At 36.1% G+C, this 19,114-nt stretch overlaps 1 protein-coding gene across 2 annotated transcripts in view; it reads left to right on the top strand.

The window, feature by feature from the left end:
• Nucleotides 1–566: 566 nt before the first annotated feature.
• Nucleotides 567–19,114, top strand: part of DCN (decorin) — a 36,202-nt gene continuing 17,654 nt past the window's right edge. Inside the window, exons 1-3 of one of the 2 annotated variants that reach the window (XM_065934194.1) lie at nucleotides 567–881; nucleotides 4,652–4,898; nucleotides 15,985–16,097. In XM_065934194.1, the coding sequence (XP_065790266.1) occupies nucleotides 4,685–4,898; nucleotides 15,985–16,097 (327 nt within the window). In that variant the 5' untranslated portion in view covers nucleotides 567–881; nucleotides 4,652–4,684. Of the gene's footprint in view, nucleotides 882–3,735; nucleotides 3,906–4,651; nucleotides 4,899–15,984; nucleotides 16,098–19,114 lie in introns of those variants that run through there. The other variant, XM_065934193.1, reaches the window with a different exon arrangement.

The raw sequence follows: 19,114 nt of genomic DNA, 5'->3' as shown, positions 1-19,114 counted from the left end.
AAATAAAAATTTTCATATACAGACTAAATTAAGTTGTGATCATCTTCTAGTATCTATGTGCTTTATTTAAAAAAACACACACAACTGGTAGACAACAAGAAAGGTTTTAAACTATAAGTAAGGAAAGTAATAAATGGTGTGCTTTTCATATAAAATCGTGGCTTTCTTCCAGGGAACTTTAGAAATATGTTCAAGATATATAGAAAACCTCCATAGCATAGTACTTGAATTTTTGAATTTGCACAAATAGCCCAAGGCAAGTAAGAATCTGAATGAGTACTCATTTATTTTCATAGCCCACACTTAAAATAATTTCATTCCATTTGCCAGACTTACACATCCTGAAAGCAAAAAAAAAAAAAAAAAAAACAGCAAAAACTGTCATTTCGGAAGTATGATAAATGTGACTCATAAAGAAGACTAGAAAGAGTGGATCAAGGAGTAGGGTTGGGGGTGGGGAAATAAACCCTTTAGTTACAATTTCAGGGAAATGAATCGACACAATGAAACAAATTCCAAGTCAAGTTGCTCCACTACTATATTACAGAAGCAGTTTAGAATTTTAAGCAGATGCAAAAGGAATAAAGCATTTAAATGGGGAGAAAAAAAGGCCGATAAAGTTTCTGGCTACAATACAAGAGACATATCATTACCATATGATCTAATGTGGGTGTCAGCCGGATTGTGTTCATTGAGGGAAACCTTATTTTTTAACTGTGCTATGGAGTAGAAGCAGGAGGTTTTCAACCTAGTGACGGTCACAGAGCAGCACCTTCCCCCTCCTCCTTTCCACACCTGCAAACTCTTTTGCTTGGGCTGAATATTTAGTGTAATTACATCTCAGCTTTGAGGGCTCCTGTGGCAAATCCCCGGATTAAAAGGTATGGTTTTCAATAATTGTCCTGAACTCTGCTACAGACTAATAAAACTTTGATCAAGTTGAGAAAAAAGGAGTTATTTGGTAAGAGAAAAAGAGGAAAAAAACGTGTACTGAACTTTTAGCAATCTTTATGCAGTGTTTTAAACAAGTATTGCTTGAAAAGAGAAACTAAGTATTTCCTAAAATGGTTGTAATGCATTGTTTTAGTTCTTTCTCTCTGTTCTTTGCAAAGATGTTTCTTAGAGAAACTATAACCTAACACTGTGACTCTCTTTATTGATATATTTTGTGTTTTTACTAGTTAAATGTTTAGGAAATGTTTATAGAAAAGTATTCTAGACTGGCATGCTATTCATAGTTGGATTGTATATTTAAGAATTTATTCTCCTTCTGAATTCTTGTATATTTTAAGAACTTTTAAACTTCAGAGAAGTGAACTTTGGTGATTAGTTATAGACATCTAGTGTATATTTCTACAACTTAGAAAATAATAGAAACTGTCATCAGAGAGGTGAAAACAAACACTGACTATATTTATGCTGATTATTAAGGACCTAACTAAGATGATCTCACAGTTAGCTACATAGTTACTAAAATGTAAAGAAGAGACTCTGCCAGAATTTTTGCTGCAAATGAAATTTGTGGGTTATTTTTCTTTCTAATTTCAAAACAGGGTAACATTATGACCACTGATTAAGTGGGCTCCCAGTGATATAAATACCTGTGGCTTTTTCTTCGAATTGCTATTTTGACCAGAAAAAGAATCAGATGCCTCCTATAGTACCCATTATTGATAGATGGATACTGCTTTTACTGTTTACTTTTAACTTATTTCTATTATTATTGAGGTTTTTAATTCACCCAGTGCTGGGGCCGGGGGAGGGGGGGAGGTGGTAATTTGCTCTGGATTTATAGCTTCACTTATCTCCTGAGGTTTAAATTTTGACTTTGAAATTCACACCAAAGGTATAAATGACATCATACAAATTGATCTGAATGGTATAATTTAATGGGATGTCGTTTAAGAAACCTAAAATTATTATTTTTGATAAACACATTAAATTATGGCAATGAACTTTAGTGAAGTAGTGACATTCTTAGCAATTAGCATTTAGGAAATAGGCATACATTTTGAGAATACTTAAAATGGTTGAAATGAAATTTTAATAGTATATCATCTCATAACAGTCTCTTTGATGTCTAAATGGGCTACTGATATAGGTTTGTTTGTTTTCCTGATTATTAAGAAAGGAAGGAAATGATAAAGAGACAATCACTATCAGTAGCCTACATTAATTATTTTAAGATGCTGTGTTTTAAGTATTATGATACTAATCTAAAAGAAGTTATTTCATGGAGGAATTTGTGCAAAATACCTGGCCATATTATTTTTCCCCAGGACATTCAGGGTTAAAATGCACACCCACCCACCCACCCACCCACACACACACAAGAAAATGATAAGTAATGGAAGCTAAAAGCTGTCTGTCTGAGTTCAGATTCAACCAAAAAGAATATTGTGTAGAGAATTGGCACCATTTTAACAAGAGTAAACAAATATAAATGATAATATTCCCCTGAGCTAATATTTAATATTCTGTTTTTAGGATTAGTGAACCAGGCATTTTTTTTCCTGAAGATCAGAAACAGACATCTGCATTAATTTCTCATTGCTATTTATTAAATCTGCAATTAGTTTTGCTTCATTTTTTTCAAAAATTGTAAGACATGAAATATGCAAGGCTAGCAAACTTGTGGTAAACCGTAAACATTGCATTTTAATGTGAAACAGACAGAAAACCACTCCCTGAGATCCAGTCCAAGGGAACCCTGCCAAAACAATAGGGTCTCCTTTAAAAGGCAATGCAGTAACTGAGTGGGAATGGGTTTCCAGAGAGAATCTGATACTGAATTTAAAGGGGCAGTGTGAATAATAATCTTCGTGGTATTATTTTAAAGTCACTAGCCTGTATTGCATACTGTTGCCTTTGCTGTGCTTCAGTAATAAATATAAACTAAGGATAAAAGTGTAAGAAATTTTAAAACATTTGTTTCCCCAAAGTGGATCTAGGCAAAGATTTTTAGAATATATATTAAGGTTAGCAGGTATGAAGACTTATCTTCTCTGTATTGCTATCATTTGGATAGTGACTGGAAATAACATAATTAAAGACGATGAGACTAAAGATAATATCTACAATGTGTTTTGGGAATATTTTGAGCAGTTTTCATGGAGTTTGAAAATATATATAACAACTCAGACTGTTCTGTCCATGATCAACTACTTTTCATTATTCAGATTTATTAAGATTTTGTTACTCAGATTTGTTTAATTCACTTCAGCCATCTAAACAACCAACTCAATAACAGAGATGTATATATATCTAGAAGGGCTTGTTAAATGAATGGATAAAAATGGTACAGATGTGTTGAAATCATATTTTTATTTGTCAGTTTGTATACAAAATAATCATATTGGTAAAATTAGATAACATATGTCATATAAAAATCAGATAGGATTTTCCACATGTGTTTACTGGTTTATACAGTCCTTAAAAAGGATTCATTTGAGAAACTATCCAGAAGATCTATGTTAAAAACTGAATCATGCTTGTACCAAGTTCAGGTTTTCAATTTGGTATCTTTCTTATGCTATAAATTTTATATTGAAACAAAGATAGCCGTATTTTTAAAAATCAAACTTGGTTTCTTAGAACAAATGGAATAACTTGTATTATTAATAAATTGACGATCAACTGAGTCATTTATGGGCAAAATATTGTGCAAGGCCCCGGTACAGAACAAAGGATAATAAGACACGCCCTAAAGGAGTACATCTTCGAGTGGGGGAGCAGACCAAGCACGCAAAACAAATTACAATATAATGTGATAAGTTCTTTAAAAGAGGTAAGCAACGTGCCTTGGGAGCACAGAAGAAGGAGAACGCAGCATCCTGCCTGGATGCGCCAGAGAATACACAAGGGAAGCCCATTATCTCATTTAGCCTTTGCAACTTTCTCACAAGGTAGGTATCTGAAATGGTGATTAGCTTGGAGTGTCAGGGTTGAGGTGGGGACTGGGAGTAGAGAGAAAATGGAGAGGAATATGGCTTATTATCAGTTGGTGTCAAATCGTGCATGGTCTTATATGCAACCAAGGGGATGGAGACCTTACTGGCAAGCTGTGAGAAGTCAGCAAAGGATTTGCAGTAGAAAATCGATACAATGAAATTGAATTTTTAGAAGATGACTTGGGCAGCAGAGTGGAAGATGGCCTGGAATGGAGGAAATACTCAAGGCTGAGACTATCTGAAAGCTCTTGTTTAGGGAGTGATGAGAAGGGTCTGGACTGGGATAAATGCAGTGGGATGGAGAAATCAGATTGGCTTCCAGAGATATTTCTGAGCAGGAATTGGAGAACGCTCATGTGTACAGACAAAACTTGTTTAACTGTGGCACGGCTTGTGGCCTTGAAAATTCCAACGTGATTTATCATCGCAACAGTTTTGCAGCTTGACTATATAATCTGTGGTCTTAATTCAGACCCCAAATTCAACGAAGCGATTCAAACGCTATTTAAATTTTTCTTCATAAGTAAATAGTGCAAGTTCATCTCTACTGAACCTTATTACCTTCCAAATATATTTCTAATGTTCTGCTCCTAACAGTACATAAAATATTACTTTTTTATGCTTTTTTCTATGTGCACTCCACTTACGTAACGCATACACTAGGCAAGCCTACTCTTCTAAACCTTCCGCTTATTTCCCAGGTTCCTTGGTTGTGAAAATATACCAGAGAAATCATGAAGGCAACTATCATCCTCCTCTTGGTTGCACAAGTTTCCTGGGCTGGACCGTTTCAACAGAAAGGCTTATTTGACTTTATGCTGGAAGATGAGGCTTCTGGGATAGGCCCGGACGACCGCTTCCATGAAGTTCCTGAATTAGAGCCTATGGGCCCAGTCTGCCCCTTCCGTTGCCAGTGTCATCTGCGAGTTGTCCAGTGTTCTGATCTGGGTGAGTGGGATGCAGGCGCTCTGTCTACCTCATCTGCTTTATTCATGGGAATGGCTTCCCTGGGAGTGCAGCATTTTCAATTTCTGCAATTCCAAATGTGAGGGACAGTGCCACCTAATGAGGAGTAAGGGAAGGAGAGTAGGAGTGAAAGAAGCAACTTTGAAGCTAGGGGACTTAATTATTTTCTTTAAGTCAGAGAAGCATCACTCTGCAATCTTGGACTAAATCACTACCAAAAAAAAAAAATGTTTTTCTGAGCTTCATGGCTCCCCTTATGTAAAATAAAATTTTGAACAAATAATATCTTGTGTTCTATGATTCCAAGGAGATAGATTATTTTAAGTCTGTGATTTGCTCCCATGAAATCTTAGATATTAAGAAAACCTGGGTGATCTCTCTACTCTTGGCTTAGCCCAGATAGCAGGGTTTGAACAAAACTGTAAAGTATGCAGTGTTATCAAAAGCAAACCCAGTAAAGTTTTAGAACAAAAATTTATCTTTCAAGTACCAAAATACTCTCATAATCCCTGGGTCTTAGTTTTGCCTCTGCCTTTGGAATTTTGTAATCTAGCTGTTTATATTCTTTAGAAAGTTTCAAAGAAAATCTTTATAACTAAGTCATGGTATAAATATTCAATATGATCACGAAGCCTATATCTTTAGCCTAACACTGCAAATGCATTTTGATTTATTATCTTTCAAGAAAAATTTGGCCTGGGAATTCCAAGAGTCATATACTCAGAAGATAAATCTCCAGAAAGTTTGGAGCCCCAGCAGATGAGCGAAAGGGGAATGAATTTAGCTTACATGGCAGCTGATTCACATTCCTCTTTTCTTTTGGTTCATTTTCTTACTGGAAAGAAAAAAAGAAGGAAAAAACCTCACAGGATGATTCTGCCATGGAGCATTTCCTTATAGAATAAACTCCATAGCGTTGTAGAGTACTTATTTTAGAAATCCAATAGCTATTCAGAATATGCTTTTTAGGGGTATTTTGCAGGAAAATGTGCCACTAACTCCTAGAGCTGGAATAAACACATATAGGAACCCAGGAACACATGAAGCATGTTAAATAGTAACAGCTGCTGAAATACAAACACTTTGAGCTAGATTCTTTGATGCTAACATGTACTGTACAGTCATTTAAACCCAAATAAAAAATGTAAAGAAAGATTTTTAAAAGGCTACAGGATAATACCATTAGATTATTTAATTACTCATTCATTCAGCAGATATTTTGAGATCTTATAATGTGTCAGATCTGTTCTGGGCCCTGGGGAAAAAGCAATGAGGAAGACAAATATGGTCCCAGTTCTTGTGGGTCTGTTATTCTACTGGTGACGATTTTCCTTTTCTGAATTGTTTATTCGAGACAAAGGGGATTAGATTATTACCAAATTCTACAGAAACTTTTTTTTAGCATCTAGAGATTGTCCCCATAACTGGTTTAGACAAGATATCTAAAGAAGAGAATAAACATGTGATGGATATACTGGTAGTAAAATTTTTCAAATGTTGCAAAAATGGCTGGGGTTCTTAAGAAGTGTGATGAAAATTGAATCTCACTTTTTCTGAGAACAAGTTTAAAATGATCCATAATTACCCCTCACTACATATATTATCAACAATAGACTTGATATTTTTAAGGAAGATGGTTCCAATCACTTCACTGAAGGGTTTTTTTTTTTCCCATAAATATAGTTTTACTTTGCTTTCTTGATAAATAACTCATAAAGCTTGACTCTGATGAAAGCATTGGGACAGTTAACTAATTGTCTATCATGAAAATTTCCCAAGCCTATTGTTCAAAACTAACCAGAAAAAATGTAACCTTAGGAAACATCAAGTCATTGATGTGGCTGTTTTGTGATAGAGTTTCTTGGTTGTCCTTGAGATTGTTTTGTTTATTTTGTGTTGTTTTCAAATGAGACAGTTTTCCAAGTTATCTTTTTCTCTAAGATCCCAGAGAATACATTATTCCTTTAGGCTTACTGATCTTATTTACAGAAGTAGCTAAGATTGAAATAATGATTCATTTTGGGGAACCATGTTTGAAGAGGAGCCCTGAGTTCTAGTGAGCAATGAATGGTCTACTATAAGTTACTTTTAGTGTTTTTTAATTTCACAGATGAGTAGTTAAATATATATTTTAAAAATTGCTCATGAATTTCAAAAACAGAAAATACAATTTTTTTTAAAAGGAAAAGCAATCCACTTGCCTTTAAAGAAAAACACTGTATTCACATTTTCAATAACAACATAGCCTCTGCTCCCTGTATGATCGTGGTAAGCTGTTCAGAGTCTTAACATTTCCATCTGCAAAGAAATCACAGTCCTAAAGATCCTATTATGTGTGTGAAATACCTGGCCCATAGTAGAGGTTCAATAGGTTTTGTGTAATCATCATGTGTGACGATTACATGGAGTAAAACATGAAAGAAGCATAGGAAAAAGCAAAGAAGAAGTGGACAATCTCATTCATAGTAAAAGCATGCTTGCTAAGTCACTTCAGTAGTGTTCAACTCTTTGAAACCCTATGGACTGTAGCCTGCAAGGCTCCTCTGTCCAAGGAATTCTCCAGGCAAGAATACTGGAATGGGTTGCCATGCCCTCCTCCAGGGGATGTTCCTGACCCAGGGATCTTGCATTGTTAAGTGGTTCTTTACCACTAGCGCCACCTGGGAAGCCTAAAATAAAGGCAATGCAGTTTATTTTTTAAGTTCTCTAGCGAGCTGAGCTACTCTTGCCTGGAAAATCCCATGGATGGAGGAGCCTGGTAGGCTGCAGTCAATGGGGTCGCTAAGAGCTGGACACGACTGAGCGACTTCACTTTCACTTTTCACTTTCATGCATTGGAGAAGGAAATGGCAACCCACTCCAGGGTTCTTGCCTGGAGGATCCCAGGGACGGGGGAGCCTGGTGGGCTGCCGTCTATGGGGTCGCACAGAGTCAGACACGACTGAAGCGACTTAGCAGCAGTGAGCTGAACATGAAGCTTGAATTATTATCACTTGTTGTTCTTCAGTTGGTAAGCAAAGAAAAAATGCAGTGCACTTTGGGATAAGAAATGTGAATGCTTATCATATAAACAATTAATGTTTTCTTAAGGATTATTTTTACCAGAGCTTTTAAGGAACAGGGAGGAGCTTCAGTACTGAAGGACACTAGGGCTTTGTCATCTTATTATCCAAACAGTGTTTAATGTAAGCAAACATTTCTTATTAAAATTATCTGATTATTTTGCAGTAAGAAGTATTTCTGACAAAGTTAAACAACATATCTTTAAACAGTTCTTTTCAAAGCTGAGATGTAAAAACTGTGAAATTAAAAATGAATAATCAGCCCATGGGAAGCTTGAAGTGTTCAAGAAGACTCATTGACTATTTTAGTTCCTAGTTCCAACTTATCTAAATAGTATTATCATATGTTTTATGATATGGTGGATTGAAAAAGTAAACATATATTTTAGCCTAAGAAAGTTATGAATTCCCCATTGATAGTGACCAAATTATTTGGTTGAACTTGTATTTAACTTGTGATTTGAACCATAATTTTATGAGACACATATATTATTTTCATTATCTATCCTTTTAAGGCATAAAAATTCACTCATAATTATAGCATTTATAAAAATATCAATATAAAAATAAATGTAGGATTAGCAAATTCAGAAACCTATGGATTTCCTTAAAATAATAAGCCCACAATGTAGCTCATTCTTGTCAGATCTTTTGAAAAGATGCTTTATTTTACTACCTAGTACCTTAAGGGAAGACAGTTCCTTCCTTCCTTACTCTTTGGCCCAGCCATTCATCTTTGGATCAAGTGTCACCAAGAATCATTATTTGGTACTTTCATCTCATTTATTAAAGACAGATCATCCCTAACTGGTGAAATAAGCAGAAGTATTATTTTTTTTGACTATTCTTCCAAATTAAAGCAAAGTTTATTAAGATTTTTATTATAAACAACTTTCAAAAGATTTGAAATACCCTTAAAAACACTTGATTCTGGAAAGATCTTGGGTCACGCAGTTCAGCATCACTGAACTCAAGTTCTGCTTTACTATTTATGGTGACTCAGACAGTAACGAATCTGCCTGCAATATAGGAGACCTGGGTTCGATCCCTGGATCGGGAAGATCCCTTGGAGAAGGAAATGGCAACCCACTCCAATATTCTTGCCTGGAGAATCCCATGGACAGAGGAGCCTGGTGGGCTACAGTCCATGGGGTTGCAAAGAGATGGACACAATTGAGTGACTAACATGGAGACTGAGACCTATAACTTTGAAACTTTCAAAGCCTGTCTCCTCACTGGATAAATGGGAATATCTCTTACTTCATTAGGTAAGAATAGAAAACATTTATACAAAATATTTTTCATAGTAAATGTTATGTTCAGTTTACTACTTAAGTAAGCTAATAGCATGAGGCTATTTCTCATAATGGTCTTTATTTTTATATGAAATTAAGAAACACTAAGTATATGACTTGCTAAGCTGGATACAAAATAGCACCTTTTCTCCGCTCTCCCCCAAGGAAAGCCATATCACATACAAATATAAATAGGCAAAATATAGAAAATTGTATAATTATCAAATTAATATAATTATCAAAATAGTATTCTCCAAAGACTATTCCTCTGAACTAAATTGGTTTGGTTGAGTAGAGAACAATAAAGGGTTTGACTATTTTATAATCATAAATGATTCACGACCTATATAGTTATAAAGGCATCTTCTCTAAAGAAGATGCCAGAAGGTGGAACATTTTATTTTTCCAGGCAAAAGCATTATGAATAACTAATGTTTTTAAAATGTACCTCATAATGCAAATAATATTTTACTTGTCTAAAATCTCAGGAGAATCTACAGCCCTTTAAATTGCATAGTTTTCTTCTTTTTAAAATCATTTTGCTTCAGTTAGGAAAATTTTGTCAGTGGTCACCACTTGAGACTTAGATGCCACAGCATCTAAGGGCAAGCTGGTTTTTTAGAAGCAAATCTTATGTATGAGGTAAATGAACCATTAGACTTCTTCCATGACATCATCTTGGAAGAATAAATTAGTCCTCTTTGTCAAGGGTCAGAGAGAATGCTGGAAGCTTAGTTGCTTTCATAGTTTACGTCTAGGTTCACATCAGTAGGGATGTGGGATGACCCTCATTCAGAGTTTCAGATGCATCAAAAGGGCATCTCTAAGTCGTGGTACAAGCAGGAGGCTGTGCACAGAGCATGCCCATTGCTTGCCTAAAGCAGTTTGGGGTAGGAGTGGAGTACGACAGATCTCAGATGCAGCGAGAGGAATGCTCAGGTATGACCCAGATAACCAGCGCCTCTGACTCAAGGGGTTAAAGAGAAGGAGGAGGAAGAGAGGAGTCAGTGAAGGCCAAAGGAAGCATCTGTCTCCTTGATCTGACTGACAACTAACATATCCCTGATTTCCTTCTTAGTCCCAGAGAGGAGAAGGAGGCAGCTGTGTGGGATCAAGGCATCTGGTTAGACTGCAGCTGTGATACATTCTCCTCTGGAAGATCATCCCTGGCTCCAGAGGACAGGATGGGAATAGGTTAGCCAGAATATCAATTTCCTGGATGAAAAAGGAAATGCAGAAGACCCTCTAATCTTAATTTTCTCCTTCAAAAGAGTTGCGAGAAAATGATATATTTCTTTGAAAATAGGCACAAAGGAGAATTAACTCAGTTTGCAATCCTGTCTTAATAAAAGGAAGAAACCCTGTAGCAGCTATACTGTAAGAGTATAGACTGTAAGAGTCAATTAACCCTTGACTTAGTCTGAAGATGGTTTTCAGGCAATTTCTACAGCTTGTCTACTTCTGTGTTTTCACTGTAATCTATATTTGCCTTGATGACTATAATAATCAATTAATTACATTTAAATAGATGATAATTACTCATTATCTTTAATTATCTATTTAAATATATACTTTCAGGGACTTCCCTGGTGGTCCAGTGGTTAAGACTGTGCTTCCAAGCAGGGGGCAAGAGTTCAAACCTTGGTCTGGGAACTAAGATCTCACATGCTACACAGCATGGCCAAAAAATAAAAACAAACAAACAAAATGTAATTAGGTTGTTATATAAAAGTAAATATCTACTTTCCCTACCAGAAGAAAAGCATGGTGATAATTTATCTTTTGACCCTCCACTCCAAAAAGTGCCTTATACTTGGTAGGTTCTCAAACATCAGTAAATGCTTGATATGAATAAATTAACATGACTTAGTGCTTGAATGAGTGCTTAATTCTATTTTCTTTACTCCATCGAGCTGGAAAGAGGGTAGAACATGACTGCCTAGAAATTAGGAGTCATGAAACTGTAGTGTATCCTTTCTTAATCTTTTTGAGGATGACTATAGAACCAGGAGTAGGCTTCCCAGGTGGCTCAGGGCATAAGAATCTGCCCACAATGTGGGAGACCTGGGTTCAATCCTTGGGTCAGGAAGATCCCCTGGGGAAGCGAATGGCAACCCCCTGCATATTCTTGCCTGGAGAATTCCCTGGACAGAGGAGCCTGGCAGGCTACAGTCCAAGGAGTTGCAAAGAGTAGAACATGTCTGAACGACTGACACACACATAGAACCAGGAGTGGTTTCCCAGGTGGCTCGGGGTAAAGAGTCTGCCTGCCAATGCAGGAAATGCAAGTTTGATCCCTGGGTCATGAATATCCCCTGGAGAAGGAAATGGCAACCTGTGCCAGTATTCTTGCCTTGAAAAATCTCATGGACAGAAGAGCCTGGCAGGATACAGTCCACAGGGTCCCACACAGTTGGACACAACTGAACATACACACACACACACACAAAGAATCAGGAAACTCAAACTTTCCTTAAGTTATTTGGAAAGAGAATTAAATGAAAGGGAAGCTTTCATATTTCTGAATCTAACTGCCATCAGTGTCAAATTGCCATTTTTAAGAGAAGAGGGAAATGTGCATGCCTTTAGCAGAAACTTTTTTGATGGACCTGGGACTCCATTATATTATACTGGTCATGTGTCAAAACTAAGTGTACCACAACTGTCTTGATTATTACCTTGGAGACAGAAATATTAAAAAAAATGTTGGAAGTCAATGAGAATAAATCTCGCAGTTTGGACTCCTGCCACAGGGCAGAAAACAACAAAAAAGGCATGGTATTTTAGGACATCCTGGCCTTTGTCCAACAAAATGTTTACCAGATTGCTGAAATTTACTAGCACAACAATACCATTCATCACTGAGACAACTAGGAAAAAAATATACTTCTTATTTGCCTTTATTTCAGAAATGATTTCCTGGTAATGTCTTAAATAGAGTTTTATTTACTTTAATTAATAACCCAATTTTAAAGAAGATAAAGTTTCCTTTACTGAATTTGGAAGAGCAACTAAATAATTCAGTCTAGGTTTGAAAACAATTGTGTTTTAACAAAAGATTTAGAATTCTATTAAAGAGTGCTCATTGAAACCACTTTGTTCCTGTTACTGTTTTGAATAAATATTACCTCAAAACTTAGTGACTTAAAAATAATTTTATTTGCTCATAATTTAAGCTACAGAAAATTTGAGCAGATCTTAGAAGGGCTGCTCTCCCTTGGGGTCTTTTAGGCATTTGCAGTCAGGTGGCCATGGTTTCCCAGATGGCGCTAGTGGTAAAGAATCCACCTGCCCTGTAGGAGATATGAGAGATGTGGTTCCATCCCTGGGGCGGGAAGATCACCTGGAGGAGAGCAGAGCAACCCACTCCAGTATTCTTGCCTGGAGAGCCCCATGGACAGAGGAGCCTGGCGGGCTGCGGTCCACAGGGTCGCAGAGTCAGATGTGATTTAGCACGCATGCGTGTTGGCTGAGGCCGTAACATGGTGAGGCTGACCCAGTGTGGGTCACCTCGAGGCAGCTCACTCTAGTGACTGGCAGTTGGTGCTGCCCTCGCCTGGGAGCTCAGCTCTTCTGTCGTCTGGAGGGTCTTCAGGTGGCCTCACCAGCACAGCGGTCTCTATGTAGACAGACTCAGCTTACATGACCCCATAGTGTCCCCAGAGCAAACATCCCAGAAGAACTGGGTAGAACAGCCTTTTCTGACCTAGTTCCAAAAGTCATGCCGTGTCACCTTCACCACAGCCCCTTAGTTCTGAGAGACATCATAATCTTAAGGCCATGCCAAATTTGAAGGGAGGAGAATTTGACTCCATCTTTCAATGGGGTTGGGCAAGTGTGTATTGAATAAGAATATGTAGGATCCCGAGTTTCACAACTAAGACCTGGAGCAGCCAAATAATTAGCTTTTTTAAAAAGAAGGTATATTTTAAATGGAGGCAGGAGCTAGCCTCACAAAGGTGTGTGTGCACATATATATGTATATCTGATAATTTATATTAAAACCAAATTTCCAAATAGGTTGCAAAAACCAAATAACCGAATTTCCCTATAGGTTTCTGATTTTGACACAGACTGATAAGAACATCATCATGGAGTCTACCTGAGCAGCATTTAGGAATCAAAGACTAACTGATATTTAATGGTCCTTCCCTTTGTGAGATTCTACAAATACATAGCTAGGATTATTTCCCCTTCATATTCTTCCTGTAATTTCTGAGTGAGCTTAGTTAGCTCTCTGATGCCTTATCTAGCCCTTTCAGTATGTTATTGAGTCTGATGTCAGAACAGTTCTTGTTAGGGATACAAATAGGGATGACAGGAAAAAAAAAATAATATCCTGTTGGATACCAAGAGAATAGTCTTTTCATCTGCGTTTTGTCACTCCATTACATGAGCTTGGTCATGTCACTAAACTTTTTCTAAAAACCTTCTGAAAAAATGAAATTATCATACTGCCTTACCTATTTCATTTGATTGTTGTGAGATTAATGAGGTAACATATTTTCATTTTTTATAAATTGTAAAGCTATGCAAATATAAAGTTTTAATAATAGAATACAAATCTGTTAAGTCCCTCAAGTGAATATGAGTTTTCTAGTAATTCAGAGCTTGTAGGGTTATGATTTTAATCATTAAGATGACTCTAAGAACTAAACTGCAAAAGCCACAAACCTGATTTTTTTATGGTAAATCATCAGGGGAACGATGTATATAATTCATCCCACGCAATTTTTGTTATTATAAAATTCTAGAATGACAACATAAATAATCAAAATGATCAGCCAGTCAGATATATCATTTTTTGTCCACATTTGAAATGAACCTGCACTTTGGCACTGAACAACTGTTAAGGCAATTCTGACACTAAACACTAGAATTCACATTCAACAATGTATAAAAGTAAGGAATTAAGACTTGGACAAAGAAGCCCATGAAGTAATAATAAAATGTAGGCAGTAACTTTTTTCCAAATGAAAGGAAACGTGTCTTTTCTTCGTTAAAGAACACTAATTATCAAAGATTTGGCAGAAGTCTGACACTCCTTAATTGCATGAAATTAGCAAACTGACATTTCTGAAAATGGCAATGATCATGAGTGTATAGCGCAGTTAAATATCCTCCTACAAGGTGGCTGTTCTGTGGTTTGCTGTTTGTCACTGAAAGCACTTCATTTCTGTTATTCCTCTGTGAACTATTTCCGTAGTTAGTTCTTAGAATATATTTATGCATGTGCAGAATCACCTGCATTTTGATGTTCGAATTTATAACCTTAGCTGACCACTGAATTGGAAACTATAGACCTTTTTCCACTATCATCAGATCAGCGATAATGTGAAAAATTCTTTGGAAAGAAAGTAGAAGTTGGTGATTTCAGATACATTTTCTGTAATTTCAAGGAAATATGAAAATAGAAATATGGTTACCTTGATAATCTACCTTCATAGGCTTATGTTTGATAAAAATCAAAAAGATATCTTCCCAACCTAGTTATTATATACCCTGTTGTAATTTTCCTTTTAATTGAAAACTGTAGATTGAATTCTTTTTTCCATGAGAATTTGGCAATTTCTATCTTGTGCCTGATATATCCTCAGGCAGGGCCTGCTTAATAAATTAATGATCTTTAAAAATATTCAATAAGCCTTTATTGAATGAATGAAAGAATAATCTTCAGCACTTCAAGTTTCAGATATAATGAAGAGGTTAAAAAGCACTTCTGATTTGTTATACAATCTTAAAATATTAATATGAAAATGTATATGAATTTGAGTTAATAAAATATCATCTTATATTAATATGGGACAAAGCCAATGGAAGAAAGCAAGGCAAAAGACCTCATAATTTAATATTATCTCCATTAACATTCATCATGATAATTTACTTTAAATGCCATGCCTTTCGAATAAAGGCAATTTATCCTTATACATCTAGTGGAATGACTATGAAAATGTCTTTTTAATGCCATAGAACATTTAGTTTTTCAATGTATTTGCATTCATAAACTAAATACTCAGTTATTTAGATCCAAATTTAAAGTCTAACAGTAACTCTTTGTATAATACATTTTAGGGAAGTTACAATCACAAATTTTATTCATTTTATTCTGATTAATAGTCATAAAATTGATAGCTTTGTGAATTAAAACTGAAAGAACCATTCTCCCAAAAGTTTGAATAAATTTTCAAGTGTTGACACAACAGCATGGTTACATACTCACATAATTTTAATTTTATATGTAGATCTGCGATAGTGCTAAGTTTATCAAAAGAATATTTGATGATTTGGTTAAAGTTCTCTACTGAAAGCATGCTTATGTAGAAAGGTATAGATTTACAAATCACTCCCATTTAACACTTATCAAAGAAATGACTCTCTAAAATAAGAACAATGAGGTGAACACACTGTATACTGAGACATTTGAACCATACCTGGCAAATGATTAATTTTTCTTTTATGCAAAGGAGTAATTTACATGGGTAAATAGTGTGCTCTGTTTATGATTTTTTTTTTTAAATAAATCCTTAGACTTTGTTAGAAAAGGTAAAGCAGACATTTTAAACAACAGTTGGTATAATTCCTAGAAGAAGACAAATGTGATAGTGGAGAACTATCACAGAAACACTACTATCTCTGTAAACACATTCTTTGTGACTCTGTGGTCATATGTCCCTTTTTAATGGCTGCATGTTGCTTTTCCTCCCCTGCTAGGTCTGGACGCAGTGCCAAAAGACCTTCCTCCTGATACTGCGCTGCTGGACCTGCAAAACAACAAAATAACTGAGATCAAAGATGGAGACTTTAAGAACCTGAAGAACCTTCATGTAAGAATTGCCATTTTCTTGAGTTATAACAAGATCTGACTCAAAGTATTTTTGAAAACAAAACTTAGGTAAGGTCAAGAGTGCTCTGTGGTAATAAATAAGCACAAAAGTGTTTATTAAATTCTCTTTTTAGGGAGTGATGGAGTAAAGCATGGTATTAACCCCTAAAAATCAGAGCCAATTTTCTCACATATACCCCTATATAGGCTTCCCAGGTGGCTCAGTGGTAAAGAACCTGCCTGCCAATGCAGGAGACTTGGGTTTGATCCCTGGGCCGGGAAGATCCTCTGGAGAAGGAAATGGGAACCCATTCCAGTATTCTTGCCTGAGAAATCCCATGGACAGAGGAGCCTGGGGAGCTACATTTCATAGGGTCACAAAAGAGTCAAACATGACTGAGAGACTGACCACCAGCAGCAACGCCTATGTAGCTTTAGATACATGTAGCTTTCTAAAAGATACATTATATCTTAATCTCACATTTCGCTGATAAAAATCTTTCTCTTTCCAATACCTTTCCAGAACTTATTTCAACAATGGAACAAAATGGACTGATCTTAGTTTATTTCATTGTTCTGTTTTCTTTAGGAGGCTCAAGAGACATGGGTTTGATCCCTGGGTTGGGAAAATCCCCTGGAGGAGGGCATGGCAACCCACTCCAGTATTCTTGCCTGGAGCATTCATGGACAAAGAAGCCTGGCAGGCTGATTCTGTCCATGGGGTCACTAAGAGTCGAACACAAGTGACTGAGTGAGCATGCACGTGCTGAATTCTTATCTGTATCTGTGTGTGTATTCTGATTTTTCACTTCCCTCTAATCTATTATAAGGTAACACAGTCTACCAGTCAGGATTCCAACAGAAAAGGGATGTCACGATCAAGATAGTATGTACTTAACAACCTTCAAACAGCCAAGATGAGAAAAGCAACATTTACCCAGTAGGAGAAAATTTACCAGATTTTAAAAAGGAAGCAAAGAATTTTTCCTTGACATTTTAAGATTGTTCATGAAACAGTTAATAAAAATAATAGCACATAATAAAATGATCTTCAAATTACTGAAGTAATGTAGGCATATTATGATATAAGTAGTGAATATTATGGGCACTAATGATGAGAAAAAAAAAGACATGTTCCTACATCAGGTTACCCAGATAGTGTTTTGAGATAATATGAGACAAAAGGGTCATAGAGGATTAGCAGAATTTTGAAAGGAAGAGAAGAGTTTTCTGTGCAAGAGGAAGGAAAGGCAGAAGAAAATGATCAAGAGACAAGAATAGAAGATGGCTAAAGTGAAAGATACAGACTCCAAAATAGTGGAAGCTGAGGCCTGAGCTGGAGATGAACCCTGGACCAGTGGGATCCTTCTCCACTGACAGGACACAGGACTTGGGACCCTACTCACCTCCTCTATTTCTATGTTCTGATTTCACTGGGAGTGAGCTGATGGAGATGCCAACAAAGTTTGTTAGTGATTATTTAAACTAATTATTGAACAAGTTAAAAGAAGCAATAATAAAACAATGAATATATTAGCTTCAATAAACAAAAATATAAAATGCTTCATTTTATTTGCATAAATTTACCCTCAAGCTACTTTTTAAGAAAGGAAAAGTCTCTTGATCTCAACTTCCTGTTTGTTTAAATATTATCTTAAAAGTTTGTTTAAACTCCTCATACCTTAAATAAGAGATACCTAGCTCTGTGACCTTCTCACTAAATCTGATGTTTGTAATAATGTGTTCTTTCTTTGCCTGATCCCCACCTAAGTATGTTTTTAGGCAATTTATCATCTTGGCAATCCCTTTCTTTCTAATTTAAAGTAAATACTGAAAGAAGAGAGAGAGTTTATTAGAGCTTCTAAACATTTAGAGGATGTTAAACAGCTATTTTTCTCTTACTCTTTCATTCATGATCATTTCTATCCTTGTTATTATGCAAATAAACATCATAATTTAGCAAGGAAAGCCACCCTTGAATGAGAAGGGAGAGAAATAAAAATTTACCAAGGATTAAAATGGAAAGGATTTAAGAGAAAAATGTTGCTTTATTTCCCTCAGTCAGTTCAGTTGCTCAGTCGTGTCCAACTTTGAATTTTTTCAGTTTACAATTGCGCCTCACTATGAGCGGTACGTACGGCTTGAGAGTAGTCATATTCTTATAAATAGCATAAATATAAGCAATTATTCTATAAAATAATGGAAAGTTAAACATTATAATCCAACATTCTATGTATTTCCTTTAAATTAAAGTTTAGTTGCATTCTTGCCCAGTTGTGTCTGACTCTGCAATCCCATGGGCTGTAGCCCACCAGACTCCTCTGTCCATGGGATTTTCCAGGCAAGAATAGAAGAGTGGGTTGCCATTTCCTCCTTCAGGGAATCTTCCCAACCCAGTGATCAAATCCGTGTCTCCTGTGTCTTATGTGTTGGCAGGCAGATTCTTTACCATTGAGTCACCTGGGAAATAAATCTAGTAAAAAAAATTTTGTTTTAATTAAAGATGAACAAACATTGCCAAGAATTGATAATAGCAAACATCTGTTCTTTTTTTGGATTTAATGGATAGGTTTTTTTTTTTTTTTTTTTGATTGATTGAACGAGTCTTTAAATTCTACAGTGCTTTAATTTTCAAAAAGCCAAGCCCTTGCTTAGTCATTACTATGGGACTTCCCTGGTGGCTAAGATGGTAAAGAATCCACCTGCAATGCAGGAGTCCTGAGTTCAATCCCTGGGTTGGGAAGATACCCTGGAGAAGGGGATCCCCTGGCTACCCACTCCAGTATTCTGGCCTGGAGAATTCTATGGACTGTATAGTCCATGGGGTCTGCAAAGAGTCAGACACAACTGAGCGACTTTCACACACACATACTAAGCACTGTTTCTAATATCTTATATTCATTAACTTATTTAATTATTATAATTGTTCTAATGCAGTAGAACACTCTAGATAACACCTTAATACAGATGAGGGCACACAGGCACAGTGCGGTTATGCTATTTGCTTATCATCACACA

This window comes from Muntiacus reevesi, chromosome 4 (assembly GCF_963930625.1).
Source record: "Muntiacus reevesi chromosome 4, mMunRee1.1, whole genome shotgun sequence".
Classification (NCBI taxonomy): domain Eukaryota; kingdom Metazoa; phylum Chordata; class Mammalia; order Artiodactyla; family Cervidae; genus Muntiacus; species Muntiacus reevesi.
The sequence above is the reverse complement of the archived record's forward strand: the minus strand, read 5'-3'. Positions and strand labels throughout refer to the sequence as shown.